Raw genomic sequence first — 20272 nt, 5'->3', positions numbered from 1 at the left:
CAGGTGTTGGATCTGGGAGTGGAAGATCGATGGCTTCTGGCAAAGAGGGGCCAACCTGGCACGGCTCTTACCAGACCCCCATTGTGTTAGGCGCTGTACATTTGTATTGCTGTTAGGTGTATTACGGTAGCACTTTGTCATCCCAGTACTGGACCAGTCCCCCATTGTGCCAGGCACTGTACAGACACAGAACAAAAAGATGACCCCATTATATTATACTATCATTTAGAGCTTTTCTGTTTACTATTCCCATTTGCACTGTCATGTTTGGACGGGATCAAATCTGTCCCAGAGGGTCACTTTGAAGTTTCCAAATGGACGTGTTTGGAATTGTTATTCCGTGAACAGTTTCAAATGTTCGGCTTTGGGGACACAGCCCAGTGCCTGGATTTCCCGTGGTCAGGGCAGTCCCATGTTCTGAGGGGCTCTGGCCACATGAGATGGTAATTCCAGCTTCCCCAGCTCCTGATCCTGCCGTGGGCCCAGCATCCCCCACTCTGCCTGAGGCTCGTTGATTTCAGCAGGAGCGGAGGGCCTCTCAGCACCACCCAGGAGGTACTTGGCACCAGTTAGAGAGGGGGGACTTGACACCCAACAGGATCAAACCCTAAATGTGGTCATCTACAAAGGAGTCCATCTGGTTAAGCATGAAATGGACCCGTGCTGCCGGCTGGGAGCCGGTCCGTGGGGCTGGGAGGTGGACCCCAGAGAGAGGGAGTAACTTGCCTAAGGTTACGCAGTGAATCAGTGGCAGAACCGGAACCAGGCCCTTAGCCCTGGTCCTTCCTGGGTCCTAATGTTGTAAGCGGATCATAGGTGCCTCACAAAGTCTGGTCTGGCCAAAGCACAGGGGGGCCTAGCTACATTTCAGTTCTGGGGTTTATAAAGGTGGTTTCCTTAGTTTGCAGACCTGAGTAAGAATGGTCTAGCCTAGTGGTTAGAGCCGGTTGGGGGATTGGGAGTCAGGACTCCTAGGATCTACCCTCAGCTCTGGGAGGGGAGTGGTGTCTACTGGTTAGTACAGGAGACTGGGAGCCAGGGACTCCTGGGTTCTTTCCTCAGCTCTGGGAGGGGAGGAGTGATCTGTGAGTTAGAGCAAGGGGCACTTGGCCTCCTGACTCCCTGGTTCTATTCCTTGGCACCGCCACTGGCTGGCTGTGACCTTCCCCGCCACTCTGTGCCTCAGTTTCCCTCCCTGTAAAATGGGGACAACGATCCTTCACAGGCGATTCTGAAGTGTTCTGGGATCCCTGGATGATGGTCGCTGCGGCACGACACGACGGATAATGTGTTCGGCGGCAGTTACAGTGCAGGGAGATGGACCCCAGACCCCTGGCGCTGCTCATCCAAGGAGCGCTGAGTGCCCTGACGGCAGGAACGATTGCATCCTCCCAGCTCCGCCCAGTGCTATACCCCCCATATTATGAGGCAGCTGACTGGGAGGGGAGGGCGCTCCCTGCCCCACAGCACCCCCTAGCACTGCACTGGGGCTGGCACTGACTGCCCGGGGAGAGCGCCCCCTGCTGAGCCCCCACCCCGCTCCCTGCAGCACAGTGCCCCCTGGTGCCCCATTGGGCTCAGTACTGGGAAGGAAGAGCGCCCCCCTCTTGATACACCCCCATCACTGTTTGCAGCGTGTGGCTTCCTGGGCAGATCTGAGGATGCCTTTCTCCAGGCGCTGCCTCCAGGCCGTACGCCCCGGCCTCAGAGCCTGGTTAGTAATGCCGCCGGGGAGGCACAGTCCCGGGGCTGACACCCCCTGTCATCCTGCCCCACCTCCTCTCCCGGCACCGGCCACAGAGCCCTTATTATGAGGCAGCTGATTGCTGCCGCTCGCTTGCAGCTCCCCCGCCAGACTCCCAGCGAGGCATGTTAAAAATAAGCTGTCACTGGTTCCCCCGTGCCCCCCAGGAAAGGGGGGTGTTGTGAGTGTGGGTGGGGAGGATACTTGGCAAATCTCTCTCCATACGTTAGTAGAGGTGAAGTAACAGCTGAGCATCTTGGCATAACACGAGGCCGTAGGGGCACTGATTTAGATCTCGCAGCGAGGGGGCAGGGGCCTGGGGTTCTGGCCTGGTTCTGACCCGTGTCAATGTTGTGGGTTTGGCCCTAGCAGTATTGGGGTCTGCTTTAGACAGGGGGTGGTGGGTGAAACTAAATGAAAAAGACAAGGTCGAAAATCAGATCAGGGACAACGAAAGACAAATACGGAGGGAGCGTGAAAGGTGCTCTGAGGAACGATGGGACACGGGAGATCTGGAGGCCATTCCTGGCTCTGCCGCAGACTCCGTCGGTGACCATGGACTAGTCACTGCGTTGCTCTGTGCCTCAGTTTACCATTTGTCTGTTTAGACTGTTTAGCTCTTTGGGGCAGGGACTGTCTCTCGCTCTGTCTGTGCAGCGCCCGGCACAATGGGACCCTGATCTCAGTGAGATCTGTGCAGCGCCCGGCACAATGGGGCCCTGATCTCGGTCGGGGACTGTGCAGTGCCTGGCACAGGGGGGCCCTGATCTCGGTTGGGGATTATGCAGTGCATGGCACAATGGGTCTTGATCCCTGATCAGGGCATCTAGATGCTAGCTGAACATAGGAACTGCAAGACTGGATCAGACTCAAAGCCTCCCGTCTCTGACAACTCCCAGCACTGGCTGCAACAGAGGAAAGTATCAGAACCCTGCAGTAGCAGACGTGGGACAGTTTGCCCCTCACCCCGACCTCTCACAGAGATCACAGGAGGGAGGGGTAGCTCAATGCTTTGAGCATTGGCCTGCTAAACCATGGGTTGTGAGTTCAATCCTTGAGGGGGCCATTTAGGCATCTGGGGCAAAAATTGGGGACTGGTCCTGCTTTGAGCAGTCAGTCGGACTAGATGACTTCCTGAGGTCCCTTCCAACCCTGATATTCTATGATTAGCATAAATCCTGAAGCAGGAGATTTCTCTCCCTGTCTGGATTTACAGCTTCCCAATGAATCCTTTCCTTCTAAGGAATAGAACCAAACTCAACTCTTTATGGTGGGAGCCATTTCAAATCAGTGAATTCCAGGGAGGGCTGTGAAGGACACCATGAGAGAGAGAATTACAGAGTTTATTTAATATAAAAATCAAGAGTGAAAGCAAACAGCCATTACAACAGAACCAGCCCCTGTGTGGATACTCACTGGTCCCGGGCCGAGAAGAATGGACAAAAAATCCATTTGGTAACAGCACCCCGATGCAGATGCATGCTCTGCTCTAAAACCGGGGTACTGCCCTTTCCCTAGCCAATTATAACAAGACCCCTTAATTAATGAAACCTGCCTTTGACCTGATCTGTATTTTGGCTGCTGTGTATTTAAGATGGGCCCCCAAACCCAAATATTGTCTACTTCTTTATTGGCTGTTGTCCAACATGGCTTGAAATGTCGTTTGTGTCGATGCAAATTCTGCAGTTGCTACTCTTCTGAGACACCTCCAAATTCCCCTACAACACCGGCCGGAAACCCCCCGCCCCCCACCCCCCCCCGCAGATTTACTACCTGACCCAAGGTCACGCCTTGCCTCATTTCTATTAATCCCTCTTGTTCACACTTAGCTTTAATAATATGGAGCCTAAAGCCCTGCTCTGTACTTGCATTTCAGCACATTTCCAATTAGCAGATGCCTACGTGACCCCGTAGGTTACACTGTCTTCTTAGCCTGCCCTGGCAGATTCTTGTTCTCCATATCAAAGTCCAACCCCCTTTTTGACTCTTGCCTCTGTGACTTTCGGTTGTCGGCAGCGAGGATGGGACCTGCGACTTCTGGATCTCAATGCGTGAGCCTCTCCGTTTCCTGTCTGAGCTAAAAGTCCCTGCTCACTTAATCGAGGCTGTAGCAGGCTCAATCCCCCTGTATGTGACCATCACTAGAGGGAGAGACAGCGCCACCCAGAGGCGGTGTTGGTTGCATTAAATTCCCATCCTCAGCGGCATCCGGTGGCCGTCAGTTCCACAGGCTGACGCCTCGTGTGGAAAAGCATTTCCTGGTGTTGAGTTCGAATCCACACGTTCAGTTCCATCGCCTGTCGCTGAGTGATGAGATGGGGTCCCTGCCCAATCTCCCGTCTCTCTCCTGGGCACAGTGTTTCTCACGTCCCCTCCTATTCACGCCTCTCTAATGTAACACTCCCAGTCGTTTCAGTCTCTCTTCATATGTTGGGTTTTTTTTTTGCCCCGGATCTTTCTCCATCTGTCTGTGACCCCCGCTCCATCCCTCCCACCCCAGCACTCCCCTCCGTCCCTCTGGGCACCCCTTCTCCCCCCCCACAGCACATCCAATCATGCTCCATACATCCATCCATCCAGGGCACCCCCCATCCATAAATAAACGCTAGTCCCTTCTAGCCCTAGGCACTGTGCTGAACTCTCCAACCAATAGGGTTTGTATAGGTTTGTAGGCTCCACAGCCTAGGGGATTTAGACACCCCATAATGAGTGATGTATCTAAGCCCCCTAGGCTGGAAATCTCAGCCTTCGTCTGCCGCTTGCAGGGCTCTGGACACTAGCGCAGCTGCTTTACATCACCCCCTGCAGGTGATCCGGGAGAGGCTGTAAGCAGAGCCCGTCCCCTGTGTGTTCCCGAAGGCACTCGCCCTCCGCCGGGGAGCCTGCAGGATGGCAGCCAACGGCACTGTGGGGCCCGAGTCGCAGGAGGTGCAGCGCCGTGTGGATCAGATCACAGATGAGGTGAGCAGGGAGGAGGGTGCTGGGGCCGTCTCTAGCATCCCAGGGCGCCTGGCGCTGGGGCAGGCGTGTGAATACCCCCACTGCGGAAACTGAGGCACCGAGAGAGGAAGTGACTTGGGCAAGGCCACACTGCAAGTCAGTGGCAGAGTCCTGACTCCAGCCTGCCTGCTCTAACCACTAGCCCCAGAGCTGGGGAGAGAACCCAGGAGTCCCAACTCCAGCCTGCCTGCTCTAACTACCATCCCCCCTCCCAGAGCTGGGGACAGAACCCAGGAGTCCTGACTCCCAGCCCCCTCCCCCCACCCACGGGAAAATGCTCCCACCTAGGGGAACAGGGGAAAGATGGGGCCAGAGAGAACAAAGGGATCCGAACCGCCTTGCGGGGACGAGAGCGAGGCCCAGGAGGAGGGGAAGGAAATCCCAGCCCCTGCCCCCGGTGGCGACCGGTGGGGTGAAAATGGCAGCTGGGGAAGTGGCAGCTCCTGAACCGGGCGCTCAGTCACTGGGAACCATCCCCTCCCAGGGCACACACAGCGCAGCGGACGGTCAGGGGGGAAGCCAAGGGATTTGGGTGCTGTCCCACGGCAGGACAACCGCTGGTCGAGAGCTCATTACAGGGGGCCCGGAAGGGGACAGATTCAGTGAGCACAAGGCAGGTGCCTCCCTGGGTCTCTCAATGCAAAGCCCACACGGATAGATTATTACAGTAACAGCCACACGATGGGGATCAGGGCCCTGCCGGGCCGGGTGCTGCCCAGACACACAGTGACCGAGATCAGGGCCCCATTGCGCAGGGCGCTGCACAGACACATCGCAAGGGCCTAGAGAGCTTTCAGTCTAAATAGACAAGGGAAGGATTATCATCCATCTTTTACAGGTGGGGAAACTGAGGCACACTCACTCACCCGAGGTCTCATGGGGAATTGGTGGCTGAGACTGAAATCAAACCCAGATCCCCTAAGTCCCAGCGTAACATCGTAACCACAAGGCTTGCGGGCCAGCCTGCCTCCCCCGCATAACATCTCTCCCCCCGACACCACACTGCACCCCATCCCACCCCACTTGCTCTCCCCCAGCTATGCAGGCACTTTCTGCAAGAAGCCTTGCTGTGGTTTTGTTGCGCTGTTGAAGGGCCGTGCCCCAGAGGTAGCTGCACTGTACTGAGCTCCTCAGCGGGGGCACGTACGCTCTGCCGATGGGAGTGCCGGGTGGCGTTTCTTGTACCAACACCCTGTTCTCTGTTCTCCCCTGCAGTCTCTGGAGAGCACCCGTCGAATGCTGCATATGGTGGAAGAGGTAAGAGCTGAGCAAGGACCCCGGGGGTGATGGGGGGGTGGTCCCTTGGCACCCCCTTTAATACAGAGCTGTGCAGCAGCTGATGGCAATGGCAGCTGTCCCTTGGGGCTGGAAAACTGGAGTCCCAGCTGGAACTGATCAGGGCACTGCTGTGGGGAAGTTCACAGCATCAGAGGTCCCAGCCAGGTACGGGAAGGGCTCTGTTGTGGGGAAGTTCACTGCACCAGAGTCTTCAGCCTGGTACTGGCAGGGCACTGCTGTAGGGAAGCTCACAGCTGTGGAATCCCTGGCTGGGCACTCTTGTGGGGAAGCTCACAACACTGCCGTTCTGTATGGACACTGCTGTGGGGAAGCTCACGGCACCGGAATTCCTGGCAGAGCACTGCTGTGCGGAAGCTTGCAGCATCGGTGTTCTTGGCAGGGCACTGCTGTGTGGAAGCTCACAGCATTGGGGTTCCTGGCAGAGCACTGCTGTGGGGAAGCTCACAGCCTCTGGCATCAGAGAGCTGTTCTGAGGTTGGTGTCACCGGGCAGCGGCTGGGCCGGGGTTTGCTAACACTGCCCCCCCTCTCCCCACTTGCCTCCTCTCCCACCGCAGAGCAAAGACGCTGGGATCCAGATCTTGGTGATGCTGGATGAACAGGGAGGTGAGAAAGAGGCTGGGGGGTGGGATGGCGGGGGGGGAGGCGGGAGGAGCAGGACACAGCCAGTGTGTGCCTGGGGGGGACACTCCCAGACCCCCCCCAACCATGTCGCTCCTGTCACAGACCCACCCGGCTGGATCAGCACCAGCTCCAGTTTAAGGCTGGACCCCCCTGAGTTCTGCTGGATCCAGGCCAGGTCCCGGATGGACCCGGTTCCTGAGACGCCAGTGCCCCCACTCCCAGCCCTTGGCTGTGCGGCTCCCAACTCCCATGGGCGTGGGGGGGCATCAGCGCTGGGGAAGGGGCTGAGCACATGAGAGAGCAGGGGTGGGAGCTAGCTCCAATATCCCCCCCCGCCTCCCCCCCACACACAGTAACTCACAGCCATGGTGGCTGGAGTCCAAGCTGGAACTGGCCAGGGCACTGCTGTGGGGAAGCTCACAGCACTGAATCTCAGTGCTGGGGGTGGGTGGTGCTCCCCATTGGCTTCCCCCCCGTTACTCTCAACTGGGAGGAGCAAACCCCAACCCCGTAGGTTATTTGTACCCTGGGATGAACCTCAAGACCTGAACCCCCCTGGTACCCGCAACTCCCCATTACCCTACCCTGGGTTCATGCCTCCTGAGACAGCCCCGGGCTCCTCCTGACTGGGGGCAGGTCCAAGTGAAGACTCAGTCCACTGCCAACCTAGAGCCTGCCCCCATCAGGGGCTCCCCCCAACCCCCCATAGGCTCCCCCAGCCCTACGGCCTCATCTGCCCCCCAACACCCTGCCCCATGGACTCCCCCAGCCCTACGGCCTCATCTGCCCCCCTGGCCCCGGCACTCACCTGCCCCTCCTCCCCTCCAGAACAGCTGGACCGGATTGACGAGGGGCTGGATCAGATCAACCAGGACATGAAGGAGGCAGAGAAGAACCTGACAGACATGGCCAAGTGCTGCGGCCTCTGTGTCTGCCCCTGTGCCAAGTAAGCCCCCCCGCCCCCTGCCTGGAAGGGGAGACACCCCTGTGATCTGCCCCCCTGTCACCTCCACCCTGCCGGTCCCATCCCCATGTGACAACACAGCTGCCCCACACCCCTGCATCTCAGGGTACCTGGGGAGGCCTGGGGCAGCCCTGTGGGATCAGACCCCAGCTGGGTTTTGGGGGGCAGCCTTGTGGGATCAGACCCCAGTCATGTGTGGGGGCAGCTCTGTGGGATCAGACTCCAGCCGGGTTTTGGGGGGGCAGCCCTGTGGGACCAGACCCCAGCCGGGTGTGGGGGCAGCTCTGTGGGATCAGACCCCAGCCGAGTTTCGGGGGGCTGCCCTGTGGGATCTGACCCCAGCCAGGGAAAAGGGGGGACCTGGCTGCCCTGGTGGGGGTCAGACCCCCCAGGCCTGTGTCTCACCGGCTCCACCCCCTCCTGTTTTACTGAGGCTGAAGAACATCAAGGCCAGTGAGGCATACAAGGCGGTCTGGGGCAACACCCAGGACGGGGTGGTCTCCACGCAGCCCTCGCGGGTGGCAGACGAAAGGGAGCAGATGACCATGAGCGGGGACTATATCCACAGGTAGGGTCAGCAGGACCCACCCCCAGGCACCTCCAGGGGGCTGAGTCCAGCTAGGCCCCCTTGGTCTGGGAGCCCATCTGCTGATGTCCCACTGGAAGCAAAGGGAGTGGGGTGGGTGGTTCAGGAAGGGGTGCTCTCGCCTGGGGGGAGAGAACCCCAAATCCCTTAGGTTATTTGCATCTGGGGAGGGGACCTCAAGACCTGACCCCCCTACCCCAGGTTCTTGAGACAGTCCTGCGGGGTTCTGGACCATCAGGGACTTGATGCTCCAGCGCGGTGCTAGGGGGCAGGATCGGGGGCTCAGTAAGGGGTGCTTTCCCCTCAAAGTTGGTGCTGGCCTCCATGCCCCACCGGGGGGCGTTGTGCTGCAGGGAGAGGGGCTCAGAAAAGAGGGCCTGACTGGGGAACGGCCATGAATGGGGAAGCAGCGGGAATCCAAGGTCTAATAAAGTGGCTGCAGTGGCTGAAGCCTGCATAGAGGATAATAGCCTGCTACTGCCCCGTCGCAGAGGGAGCTACTCCCTTAGCCTAGGCAGCAGAGAGGCTGGTGCTGTTAGTGTTTAGGGTCGGAGCAGGACACTCCCCACCTTACGGGAGGGGCGGATCTTCCAGAATAACCAATGACGCACGGGAGGACGAGATGGAGGAGAACCTGGTGCAGGTGGGGAGCATCCTGGGCAACTTGAAGAGCATGGCTCTGGACGTGGGCAACGAGATCGACATCCAGAACAAGCAGGTGGACAAGATCATGGAGAAGGTGAGTGCTGCGCGGCCGCACGCCCGTCTCCCCACCTGGAGACTGAGCCTTTGGGCAGGAGCCTGGTTGCCTGCAGGGGGTGCCAAAGGAGTGGGATGCTGTAGGGGGCTGGAGATGGGGCAGTGTCTTGCCCCATTAAGGATCCAGGCTGAGAACCCCCCTCCAGCTCGGTTCACTGCTCGGCCGTCAGCTGCTCCCCTGCCTAAGGAGGGTGTCCTTACCAGCTGAACACGCTCACCCGGTGCCACGCACTTGTGAATCGTGCGCTGCATCCCGCTCCAGCTGGTGGATAACAGCCCAGCTACTGCAGCTGGCCGAAGGAGCGAGTCCCTCCTTGAATTCAAGGTGCGGAGAAAGGCGGCGAGGAGCGTGAGGGGAAGGGAGGAGTTGAGCAGGCTGAGCGGGGAGCTGAGGGCTGTCTAGAAATACCCCAGGAAGACGAGCTGTGAAAGCTAAAGGCATCGGAAGAAATGGGATTAAATTGGGCTGTGATCGGGGTTGGCAGGGGATGGGATTCGAGGACCCAGCGACCCCTTTCCGGTGCCATGTTCAAGTGGGAGAGGGCTGGGCTTCCGAGCGGTGGAGTCCTGGGTTCGAAACCCTCTCGCAGCAGCTAGCGAGGGGATAGGCCTGCACCAGCAGGTCCAGCGCTCCCGGGTAGCCCTCCGCCCGCCTGCTCGGGAACTAGGTGCTTAGGTTGCTGCGGGAGGGTTTGCAGCCCCTACCAGGGAGCCGTGGCCCCCCGCAGAGTTGTCTCATCCCCTCCGCCTGGATCAGGGCAGAGGGCGCTGCGTGAGCGCGTTCCACCGCCGGCTCCTCTCCCCGCAGGTCACCGTGAACGAAGATCGCATCCAAGAGGCCAACACCCGGGCCAAGAAGATTCTCAAAAATGCATGAGCCCCGGCCCCACGTGCTCTCCCGCTTCGCTGCCCCCCCACCCCGGCTCCCGGTCGTCCATCTGTCCGTCCCTGCTGTCCAACCTGCCCTGGAGTCTCCAGCGCTGTGTGTTAGGTGGAGCCTCGGATGCTTGGGGGCGGGCGTAGGGTGTGCGCACTGCCATGGCACTTAGCGGATAACAGCCCTACTATTGCAGCCAGCTAGGGGAGCTCCTCCTGTAGCTCCAGTGGGAGAGGGCTGTCCCTGGGAGCTGAAGGTTGCAGGCTCAGTCGCAGCTGGGAGGGTGGAGTATGCTACAGACATCGTGGCTCCATGTGTTGTGGGCGGGGGGAGGAATCTTTATTTCCTCTTGGGGGGGTACACATGTGACCCCCCCCTCCCCCTGCTATAGGGAAGGCAGACCCTAGTGCATCCTGCCCCAGTGCAGTGACTCAGAAGGAGGAATCTGCATGGAACTTTCTTCCAGTCTGGGGGAATTTTTGGAGCGTGACGTGTGGATATTTGGCTCTATTTTCAAACTGCCACAGCCCTGCCTCCTATGGGACCCTAATCTCCCTCACCCTTCCTGTTGTGATTGGGTCCTCATGCCCCCCCGCCCCCCCATGACCCTACCCTTGAGGCTCCTTCCCCTGGCTGAGATGGGTTTTCCCAGGGGCAGATAACGAGTGCCGGGGGAGGGCCAGTCAGATGTGGGATTGGGCAGTTCTCTGCCCTCTGGAGAGAAATGGGGGTAGGGGAGGGGGTGAGAGGGAGACAGGAATTTTCTTATGCATTATCCCAGCCAACTTTGATTGAGAGAGGTTCCGAGCAGCCTCTGATTTTATGAAGCACGTTAACCTGTGGAACTCCCCACCACAAGATATTAATAATCCCGAGATTTTATCATCCGTAAATCTCAAAGCACTTTACAAAGGGGAGTGGTGGTGTCAGTATCTCTATCCCCATTCTACAGATAGGGAAACTGAGGCACAGAGAAGGGAAGTGACTTGCCCAAGCTCACCCGTGGCAGAGCTGGGAATAGAACCCAGGTCTCCTGAGTCCCACTCCAGTGCTCTATCCACTAGGCCACACTGTTCTGAAGAAAGCCCCTACATCAACTGACACAAATGCTTCAGTAGCTAAATGAAGCCAAACTGGATTGACAGGACAGCTGAATCAGAGAGGGTCAGGCCAGAGACTTGCCTGGTTCAATTCTCCACTCCATCCTTCCCTGTTAACCTGTGGAACCCCCCACCACAGGATATTCCTGAAGCAAACATTTCATTAACTAACTGAAGAGAAACAGGAATGATGGTTGGGATGAATCAGAGAATGGGGACATTGGAGATTTCCTGGTTCAGTTCCACCTCCATCTTTTCCTGGTAACCTGTGGAACTCCCCACCACAGGATATTCCTGAAGCAAACATTTCATTAACCAATTGAAGAGAAACAGCAGTGATGGGAGAGATGAATCAGAGAAGGGGGACATCAGAGATTTCCCTGGTTCAGTTCCCCCTCCATCCTTTCCTGGTAATCTGTGGAACTCCCCACCACAGGATATTCCCGAAGCAACTATTTCATGAACTAAATGAAGGGAAATAAGACTGATGGGATGGCTGAATTGGGAGGTGGGATGCATGCCGATGACTCGCTGGGTTGTATCCCTCTGTGTGTGTGTTTGGTTTTCAAACGTAATCTGTCACTGTGACACCGAAGCCCCTATCTGTGTGAGGGGCCCTCTTCATTTTTATCCGTGATGTAAGCGAGGTGATTTTTTTCTTCCAAAGCATAATACAAAAAAAAGCAAAAGCAAAAGTGCCTTTTTCTTTACGATAAACTCAAACCCGTGTCCAATTCGCCAGCCGGTAAAAGGCTCCAGAGGAGGGGTGTGTGTCCGTCCCACAGCATCCTAGGAAGGTTGGGCTGAAAGGGACCTCCCCGGGTCAGCTAATCCACCCCCTCTGAGTTGAGACAGGACCAAGTAGCCCTGACTCCCCCTGGAGTTTCTACTATCTCCCTTGCTGCGGGTTAGGACAATTCCTGCTTGGCCTACCCACAATGGAGAACAGTGGCTCACCCTCCGCTTTATGTAGCTCTTAACGTAATTGACGACTGTTCTCAGGTCTCCCCTCAACCTTCTCTTCTCTAGACTAAACCTGCCTCCTTCTTTCAGCCTTTCCTCCTGGGTCAGGTTTTCTAAACCTGTCCTCGTTTGGGTCAATCGCCTCCAGTTTGCCCTGAGGCTGCTCAGCCTGACTCTGAGGACCAGGCAACTGATAGAACCCAGGAGTCCTGGTGGCTCCCAACCCCCTCTGTTCCAATCACTAGACCACTCATAGCTGTGAGACCCACTGAACTGGCCCCTGGGCAGCATATTTATTCCACTGCCATCCGGCCCTGAAGTAACAACAATCCATAGCTCCAATAAAGGGCTTACAAAGGGCATCAGTAGCATTATGCTTATTTTGCAGATGGGGAAACTGAGGCACAGAGCGGTGATGTGCCTCACTCACTGAGCAGGCCAGTGGCAGAGCCAGGAATCAAACCCAGGTCCCTGTCCAGTGCTTTGCTCACTAGCCCACGCTTTCTCCACCAAAGCAAAGGCTTCAGTAAATAAATGAAGGAAACATGATAGATGAATCAGGGAAAGGGGGCATCAATTGTGACATCAGTGCCTCCTGCTGTCCATCCCTGTTAACCTGTGGAACCGTCTGCCACAGAATATTCCTGAAGCAAAGGCAGTGCGGGGTCAGCGGAGCTGGGAATCCGAATTTCTGAGTCTTACATCAAGCCCTGCAACTGCTGAGAGTCATTCCAGTATTTGGAAAGAAACAAAGCTGGTGCTGGATCCCCTCATTGTGCTCACTTTAGACCTGCCCCACTCACCCCCTGCCCCCCAAAGGGGGGGCGTCTTACCCTGACACAGTTTTTAAAGGTGCTTTTTATTGATTTCTGACGGTAGGGGTTTTCTTAAAGTACAAGGCTGTCTGCTCTCTGCTTCCAGCCCCAAACAGGCCCCTGTGGAGCAGGGGGAGAGGGGAACCAGCTAGTCCAGGCTGCCATCTCATTTATTCTTCTGGGGGAAAGCAGCTCTGACCAGCGAGAAGACGGAGTAACAGGAGCCTGGAACAGCAAGAGAATGACTGGTAGGATTCTCAGAATAGAAAGAGAGGCCCAAGTCCTAAACCATACCCCCTAATGCACACAGAACCCAGGAGTCCTGGCTCCCAGCCCCCCTGCTCTAAGCACTGGGAAATGCTACAACACCCCACCTCATTCACAGCAGCGAAGCACATCTTTCCCCCTCAATACCTCTGCGAGTCCCCAAAGGGGCTGATCTCAAATCAAAAGGGAAATGGACTAGAAAAGGATCATTACAACAAGGAGCAAAATAGGCTTCGATCAGTTTCATTTGTCTGTCTGGCCTGAAACACACAGTCTGGCCTGGGCTTTTATTTTAAGAGCTACCAGGGTTACATTTGATGGCGGTCTCTCCCAACCCTAATATTCTAGGATTCAAATTGTGCTCATGACCCGGGGGGGATTTGCTGCAGCTCCATTAAACAGCTAATAACTGAACCCAGAAGTGCTGATTCCTAGCTCCCTGCTCTAACCACTAGTCCCTGCATTAGAGCTAGAACCCAGGAGATCTAACTCCCAAACCTGCCCCCCCAACCACTAGACCCTAGTCCTCTGAAACAGCTGTGAATAGAACCCAAGAGTCCTGACTCCCAGCCCCCAACCTGCTCTAATCATTACACCCCACTCCCCTCCCTGAGCCAGGGCTAGAACACAGGAGTCCTGACTCCCAGCCCCCCTGCTCTAACCACTACACCCCACTCCCCTCCAGGAGCCAGGGCTAGAACCCAGACATTCTGAGCCGGGAGCAGCACCTACCAAAGACAGTAATGGCCATTGTGAGTCGATACAGCAAGCCATCCATGATGCCCCCTTTCAGATGCACGGGCAGGCCATTATCCGCCTAGGGACAGAAAGAAAACCGGCGGGGGGGGGGGTCAGGAAACCAGCCCCCACCCCCCAGTAACTGCAACCTTGTCCCTGCACTTCTGAGCAATGGGGCATCCTTTATGCAGAGAATGGGACAAATTCAGAGAGTCTTCCCAGCCAGGAAAGGGCCAGTTGGGGGTGTGTGTAAAGGGGTAGACTGTGACTTTAAGGGCTAGAGGCCCAGAGCCAGCCAGCCAGCCCCATCCCCTTAGCCCTGCCCCCACTCCTGGGCTGGGGTGGGGTTAATTGGCAGAACCAGCTGGGTGCAGGGGAGCTGCTGTCCCTATAAAGAGCAGCAGGATGCCCCAGAGGGGTCTGACCAGGGAGGCAGCCCTTAGCTGGGATGGTTGCAGGCCTGGGTGAGCCCTGGGGGAGAGATGAGTGGCATGGACTGGCTGGAGGTTTAAGCATTGGATTTGGGGTAACAAATCCAGCCCCAAGGAGGGTGTTGTTGACCCAGATAAGAGTTTGCTCTCAGTGTGATTGAGGGAGTCCTGAGAAGTGGAGAAACTGAGGCAGGGATGCTATAGAGTGACCTCAGGCTCTGAGGGGGTGCACAGGAGGTAGCTGCCCCATTCTAGTGGGGGTCAATGTTCCATTTTTCTCTCCCCATTCCCCTCATTCATGCTGGGATCCCCACACCCTAACCCTTCCAACACCCCCATGTGTCTACCATCCCTGTTTAATGGGTGGGGAAACTGAGGCACAGATAGCTGAAGGAACTTGAATCCCTACCCCCAAGATCCATGGCAGAGCTGGCAATAGTGCCCAGGAGTCCTGACCCCCCCTGCTCTAACCACTAGACCCCACTCCCCACCCAGAACTGGGGACAGAACCCAGGAGTCCTGGCTCCCACCCCCAACCCTCCCCCCGTGCTCTAACCACTAGACCCCACTCCCCACCCAGAACTGGGGATAGAACCCAGGAGTCCTGACTGCCAACCCCCAACTCTACTCCATCCCCTGGCTCCTCCCTCTCCCTTCACCTTTCTTAACCCCCAAGAGCCAAGCTGGGGTCTGTCTCACCTGAAAGAGCTTCTGATGTTCAGGGACTTTGTTTTTCATCTGGTGTCGGGTGGAGGTGGCGAAGGAGCGGAGGGATCCCACGCGGGAGGTCTGTGACACGGCCGGGGGAGGGAGGATGGGGTTGGGGAGGACAAAGGGGATGAGGAACCTACAGAATAGAGTGAAATCAACCCCTCATCCCCCTAGGTCCCAGCCCCTGGTAGGAGATGGCCCAGTCCGGCTTGGTCCAGTTGTCTTGGCACTGATACCAGGGTAGTCACTCCTGGTTTACACCGGGCTGGGCAAGAGGGGAATGAGCCCCAGGGGAGTCACTCCTGATTTACACCGGGCTGAGTGAGACTAGAATCATCTTGCTGGGTTCTGGTTTCCACCCTGCTTTGCATCTAATGCAGGCAAATGCCAATACAAGGCCCAGGCCAGCAGAGAATCGGTCCCCGGTGTCACAAATCCAGGCTGAGGATCAGGACTCCTGGGTTCTGTTCCCGGGCTGGGAGGGGAGTGGGGTCTAGTGGGATAGAGATGGTGGGGAGGGCTGGGGGTCAGGACTCCTGGGTTCTGGGAGGGGAGTGGGGTCTAGTGGGTTGGAGCGGGGGGCCTGGCAGTCAAGATTCCCACATGCCAATCTAGAAGGGTTGGGCTGGATCAAGGGAGGGTGCAGGGCTGGGTGGTATAACAGACGGCTGGGTGCAGACCCGGGTTGTATAGTGGAGCCTGGTTCAGGAGCTCCCCGTCCTTCCACCGTGTGACACCCCAGGGCAGCTTCTGTTTCCTGAACAGGCAGAGTGAAAGCAGCAGCTGCTTGGAGCTTTCCCCTGGGGACGTGAAAGCACATGTGAAAGTGGGGCTGGCTATTGAGGCTGGGACAGCGAGACAGCCAGTGGGGACGAACAGCACCCAGGGTCTGCCTCATGGATTTATACTGCTGAGTAACGGGGTTCAGGATCTGACTCACGCTGCAGGATCTGGGCTGCCAGGAGCACGTGTGCATCTGATGGGGCCATAGTGAGGACCCATCAGTTTGCTACAAGATTTCATGGTGCTGCAGAGGCTGCGAAGAAACTCTCAGAGTGGCAGAGGGGTCCAGATTTCCCAGGGCAGCCTCCCTAAGGCCACTGCTGGGAGAAGGACTGGGGATCCCACTGCTCACACCAATAGATCTAAAGTCACCTTGGGAAAGTGAAACTGCAGCTGCAGAGGCCTTTGTGCCCTTTCCTCTCCCTCCACCCCACCTCTGAGGTCTACCCCTCTTTACTCCCCCTTATCTATACCCTTCTTCTGCTTAGCCCCTAAAGCAGCTGATCTAATCCACCTAGAAAACATCCCTGCAGCCCACCAGGGACTTCGGAGGATTAACATCCACCATGGCATTTCAACACCCAAGCCTACTGCCCCACTCACTCCTCCCCCTTCCAAACTCTCTGCTCCCTGGCTCCAAAGCGTCATTTCCTACTGGGCAGGGAACATTTATTTCTACTGAGCTAGCCACCCCATGCAGTATTCTTCTTCTTTGTACACACAGCGACCCAGACGCCTTGATGAGATCAGGGCCCCTTCGTGCCGAGCGCGGTGCAGACACCGAGTCAGAGTCAGCTCCTGCCTTGAAGGGCTCCCAGTCTAACCAGCCGAAGGAAGGCTGATTATCCCATTTTACAGAGGGGGAACCAGAGGCCCAGGGAGATGCAGTGACTCGCCCCAGGTCACACAGCGAGGCACAGCCCAGGCCACCCTTCCTCTGCCAGGCAGCCCTCTATCTAGCTGCTTACATGCCAGTCACTCTACCTAGCACCCATCCCTCCCTCTACTCACCATACCAACCCACCTGTCTACCGAATCTACACGCCAAAGCACACGGAGCGAGGTGCCAGGCAGATCCATTCCTGGGCGTATTTCTCACCCCCTTTTTTTCACATTGCTTTGCAGTTTCGGGGGCTTTTTGTGCCTGCCCCTTCCCGGACACGTGACAAAGCAGCCCAGTGGTACTAGAATTGTTTCCAGTTTGTGGGAATCTGTGTCTGTGTGCGTGTAGATGCATGGGGCGGGGGTGGGGAGAAGAAGAGCTCTGGTTTGGGGGGTTTCCCAGAGTCATTATGGGATGGATCAGAAAACCAGAACCGGTAGGATCTGGTGAAAACGCTAAATGGACCAAAGCTGGAGTCTGGGCCTTTAATTGGGAATGTTCCCTGGCGCTTCCCCTGTCTGCCTGCACCTGTTGTCTTTGTCTTATACGCAGATGGGGAGGGCCTTGGGCCAGGCGCTGTGTGAGTTCGCAGTGGGGGCCTGGTCTGTGAGGGGGGCTCTCGGCACTACCGTAATACACCGAAGAGCCATAAAAATATACAGCGCCTAACACAATGGGCTCGTGGCCCATGTCTGAGGCGCTACCGTAATACACAATAAGTCTCGCTGGTCAGGCTCTTGCTTACCCAAGGTGTAAATCAGGAGTTGCTCCCAGTGTTTACACTGGGCTGAAACTGCAGCATAGCAGAGGAGGATCAGGGCCTCACTATTTAAAAATACCAGACTGATGGGTTTAAAAAACCAGACTACAAAGGCGAAAAGCCAGTGCCCATCAGGGAACAAAGGTCAGAGGCAGAGGCTAAGCGCAGGGGAGCGATTCACACACATGGGCTGCACCTGAAGGGGGCGGGGGGGTTGAATCTTGGAAGTGTTTAGATCTGGGGGGTTGGACCTGCTTGGAGCTGGGGGTGTCTGGGTTGTGAGGGGGTGTGTGGATCTAGGGAGAGGTTAGAGCTGAGGGGGTGCTTGGATCTGGGGGGGGGGGGGAGTTTGGATCTGAGCGGGGGTTGGAATGGGGGCTTAGATCTTGGTGGGGGCTGGATCCATGGGGGTGTTTAGATTGGGGGGTGGATCCAGAGGTGTGTTTAGATTGGGGGGTGGACTTGGAGGGGGACTGAATCCACAGGGGTGTTTAGATTGGGGGTGGATCCACAGGTGTGTTTAGATTGGGGGGTGGATTTGGAGGGGGGCTGGATTCACAGGGGTGTTTAGATTGGGGGTAGATCCATGGATGTGTTTAGATTGGGGGATGAATCCGGAGCAGAGCTGGATCCATGGGGGTGTTTAGATTGGGGGTGGATCCATGGATGTGTTTAGATTGGGGGATGAATCCGGAGCGGAGCTGGATCCATGGGGATGTTTAGATTGGGGGTGGATCCACGGGTGTGTTTAGATTGCGGGGGTGTCTGGAGGGGGGCTGGATCCACAGGGGTGTTTAGATGGGGGTGTCTGGAGGGGGGGGCTGGATCCACGGGGGTGTTTAGATGGGGGTGTCTGGAGGGGGGCTGGATCCACGGGGTGTTTAGATTGGGGAGGTGTCTAGAGGGGGGCTGGATCCACGGGGATGTTTAGATTGGGGATGGATCTGGAGGGGGGCTGGATCCACGGGGGTGTTTAGATGGATGGTGTGTGGAGGGGGGCTGGATCCAAGGGGGTGTTTAGATGGGGGGTGGATCTGGAGGGGTCCGACTGGGGACTTGCACCCTGATGAGGGGGCTGGGGCTGGCGGGGTGCTTGGGTCGTGGGGGGGGGTGGCTTTGTGCTGCGGAGGTGGGGGGCGGGCTGGAACTTGTGCCTGTTCCCAGTCAGTAAGGGCCGGGGGGCAGGGTCTGAGAAGCCGGGTCGGTTGGACCCCGCGGGCCCCGCGAGGGCTCGGCGGTCGTTACCAGAAGGGCCTGCATCGTCCTGGGCCGGGGCCGCGCTCTCCTCTCCTCTCTTCTCGTCGCCTGTCTCCGTCTCTCCTGGCCCCTCTGCCCCTCGCCCTCTGTCCCGGCCTTACAAGGACGCTGCCTGGCGGGGGGCTGGCTCGCTGCCCGTCCCGCTGCCAGACTAAGGGCAGCAGCTGAGCTCAAATTGCACGCTGAAGCCGAGAGACCTTGGCACCTTTCCGGGGCCATGGACTCCCCCCACGGCCTCCTCGGGGGGTGGGGAGAGAGGACAGGGAAGGTCCCAAGAGGAGGGAGAATAGAGGCCTGAGGCTTAGGCCCTTGAGGAACAGGAAAGAGCCCCCCCGAGACCCCCCCCAGGGCCCATAGGGGGTGGATCGGGGGCATGGCTGGAGCGCCCTGCGCTGTGACTATTCTCTGCCCCCCAGGGCCCATAGGGGGTGGATCGGGGGCATGGCCGGAGCACTCTGCGCTGTGACTATTCTCTGCCCCCCAGGGCCCATAGGGGGTGGATCGGGGGCATGGCCGGAGCGGCCTGCACTGTGACTATTCTCTGCCCCCCAGGGCCCATAGGGGGTGGATCAGGGGCATGGCCGGAGCGGCCTGCACTGTGGCTATTCTCTGCCCCCCAGGGCCCAGAGAGGGTGGACTGGGGACATGGCTGGAGTGCCCTGCGCTGTGACTGTTCTCTGCCCCCCAGGGCCCATAGGGGGTGGATCGGGGGCATGGCCGGAGTGCCCTGCACTGTGGCTATTCTCTGTCCCCCAGGGCCCATAGAGGGTGGATCGGGGACATGACCGGAGAGCCCTGCGCTGTGGCTATTCTCTGCCCCCCAGGGCCCAGAGAGGGTGGACTGGGGACATGGCTGGAGTGCCCTGCGCTGTGACTGTTCTCTGCCCCCCAGGGCCCATAGGGGGTGGATCGGGGGCATGGCCGGAGCGCCCTGTGCTGTGACTGTTCTCTGCCCCCAAGGCCCATAGGGGGTGGATCGGGGACATGGCTGGAGCGCCCTGCGCTGTGACTGTTCTCTGCCCCCCAGGGCCCATAGGGGGTGGATTGGGGGCATGGCCGGAGCGGCCTGCACTGTGGCTATTCTCTGCCCCCCAGGGCCCATAGAGAGTGGATCGGGGGCATGACCGGAGAGCCCTGCGCTGTGGCTATTCTCTGCCCCCCAGGGCCCATAGAGAGTGGATCGGGGGCATGGCTGGAGCGCCCTGCGCTGTGACTGTTCTCTGCCCCCCAGGGCCCATAGGGGGTGGATCGGGGGCATGGCTGGAGCGCCCTGCGCTGTGACTGTTCTCTGCCCCCCAGGGCCCATAGGGGGTGGATCGGGGGCATGGCCGGAGCGCCCTGCGCTGTGACTGTTCTCTGCCCCCCAGGGCCCATAGAGGGTGGATCGGGGGCATGACCGGAGCACCCTGCACTGATTATTCTCTGCGCCCTGGGGCTGCTCCTCTGTAATCCCTGGTAGGCACCTCCTCACCTGAGATGATCTCCCCCCATCCTCTCCCTTTACTGAGTATGGAGTAAGAGGAATATCCATCATGGATCCACTTTGGGCAGCTCCCCAGACCCCCCCTCCCAGCACCTACCCACCCACCGAACTTCCTGATGGTGGCAGCTGAAGGCCCCCACGGTCCCCAGACATCTGTGCTCAAGAGGCGTGTTCTGCTGCATGAAGAAGTGAAACCAGCTCGAGGGGTTTCCATTTTTGGCTCCCCGGC

General features: G+C 57.9%; 2 protein-coding genes across 2 annotated transcripts; one reads left to right on the top strand and one right to left on the bottom strand.

The window, feature by feature from the left end:
- The first annotated feature begins 4633 nt into the window (after positions 1-4633).
- On the top strand, positions 4634-9891 carry LOC144278952 (synaptosomal-associated protein 25-like). The gene is made up of 7 exons (XM_077840348.1): positions 4634-4705; positions 5960-6001; positions 6600-6648; positions 7495-7612; positions 8064-8198; positions 8811-8955; positions 9784-9891. The coding sequence occupies exons 1-7, from the start codon at positions 4634-4636 to the stop codon at positions 9850-9852; spliced, it is 630 nt and encodes a 209-aa protein (XP_077696474.1). The 3' UTR covers positions 9853-9891.
- Positions 9892-12802: 2911 nt separating this feature from the next.
- COX7A1 (cytochrome c oxidase subunit 7A1) lies at positions 12803-16740 on the bottom strand. Its single transcript, XM_077840761.1, has 5 exons — positions 16685-16740; positions 15558-15677; positions 14866-15013; positions 13730-13814; positions 12803-12955 (listed from the first exon to the last, which is right to left on the bottom strand). The coding sequence occupies exons 1-5, from the start codon at positions 16738-16740 to the stop codon at positions 12897-12899; spliced, it is 468 nt and encodes a 155-aa protein (XP_077696887.1). The 3' UTR covers positions 12803-12896.
- Positions 16741-20272: the final 3532 nt, after the last annotated feature.

This window comes from Eretmochelys imbricata, chromosome 23, assembly GCF_965152235.1.
Source record: "Eretmochelys imbricata isolate rEreImb1 chromosome 23, rEreImb1.hap1, whole genome shotgun sequence".
Lineage (NCBI taxonomy): Eukaryota > Metazoa > Chordata > Testudines > Cheloniidae > Eretmochelys > Eretmochelys imbricata.
Note: the sequence above shows the minus strand (reverse complement) of the source record. Positions and strands in the feature narration are given on the sequence as shown.

Bases quoted from the DNA above. Each gene is read 5' to 3' on its own strand.
- LOC144278952 (XM_077840348.1), top strand. From the start codon at position 4,634: ATGGCAGCCAACGGCACTGTGGGGCCCGAGTCGCAGGAGGTGCAGCGC. The intron at 6,002-6,599 runs GTAAGAGCTGAG...CTCCCACCGCAG, and splicing joins TGCTGCATATGGTGGAAGAG to AGCAAAGACGCTGGGATCCA. The intron at 6,649-7,494 runs GTGAGAAAGAGG...CCTCCCCTCCAG, and splicing joins GATGCTGGATGAACAGGGAG to AACAGCTGGACCGGATTGAC.
- COX7A1 (XM_077840761.1), bottom strand. From the start codon at position 16,740: ATGGATCTGCCTGGCACCTCGCTCCGTGTGCTTTGGCGTGTAGATTCG. The intron at 13,815-14,865 runs GTGAGACAGACC...TTCTGTCCCTAG, and splicing joins AACATCAGAAGCTCTTTCAG to GCGGATAATGGCCTGCCCGT. The intron at 12,956-13,729 runs GTAGGTGCTGCT...TTGCTGTTCCAG, and splicing joins AATGGCCATTACTGTCTTTG to GCTCCTGTTACTCCGTCTTC.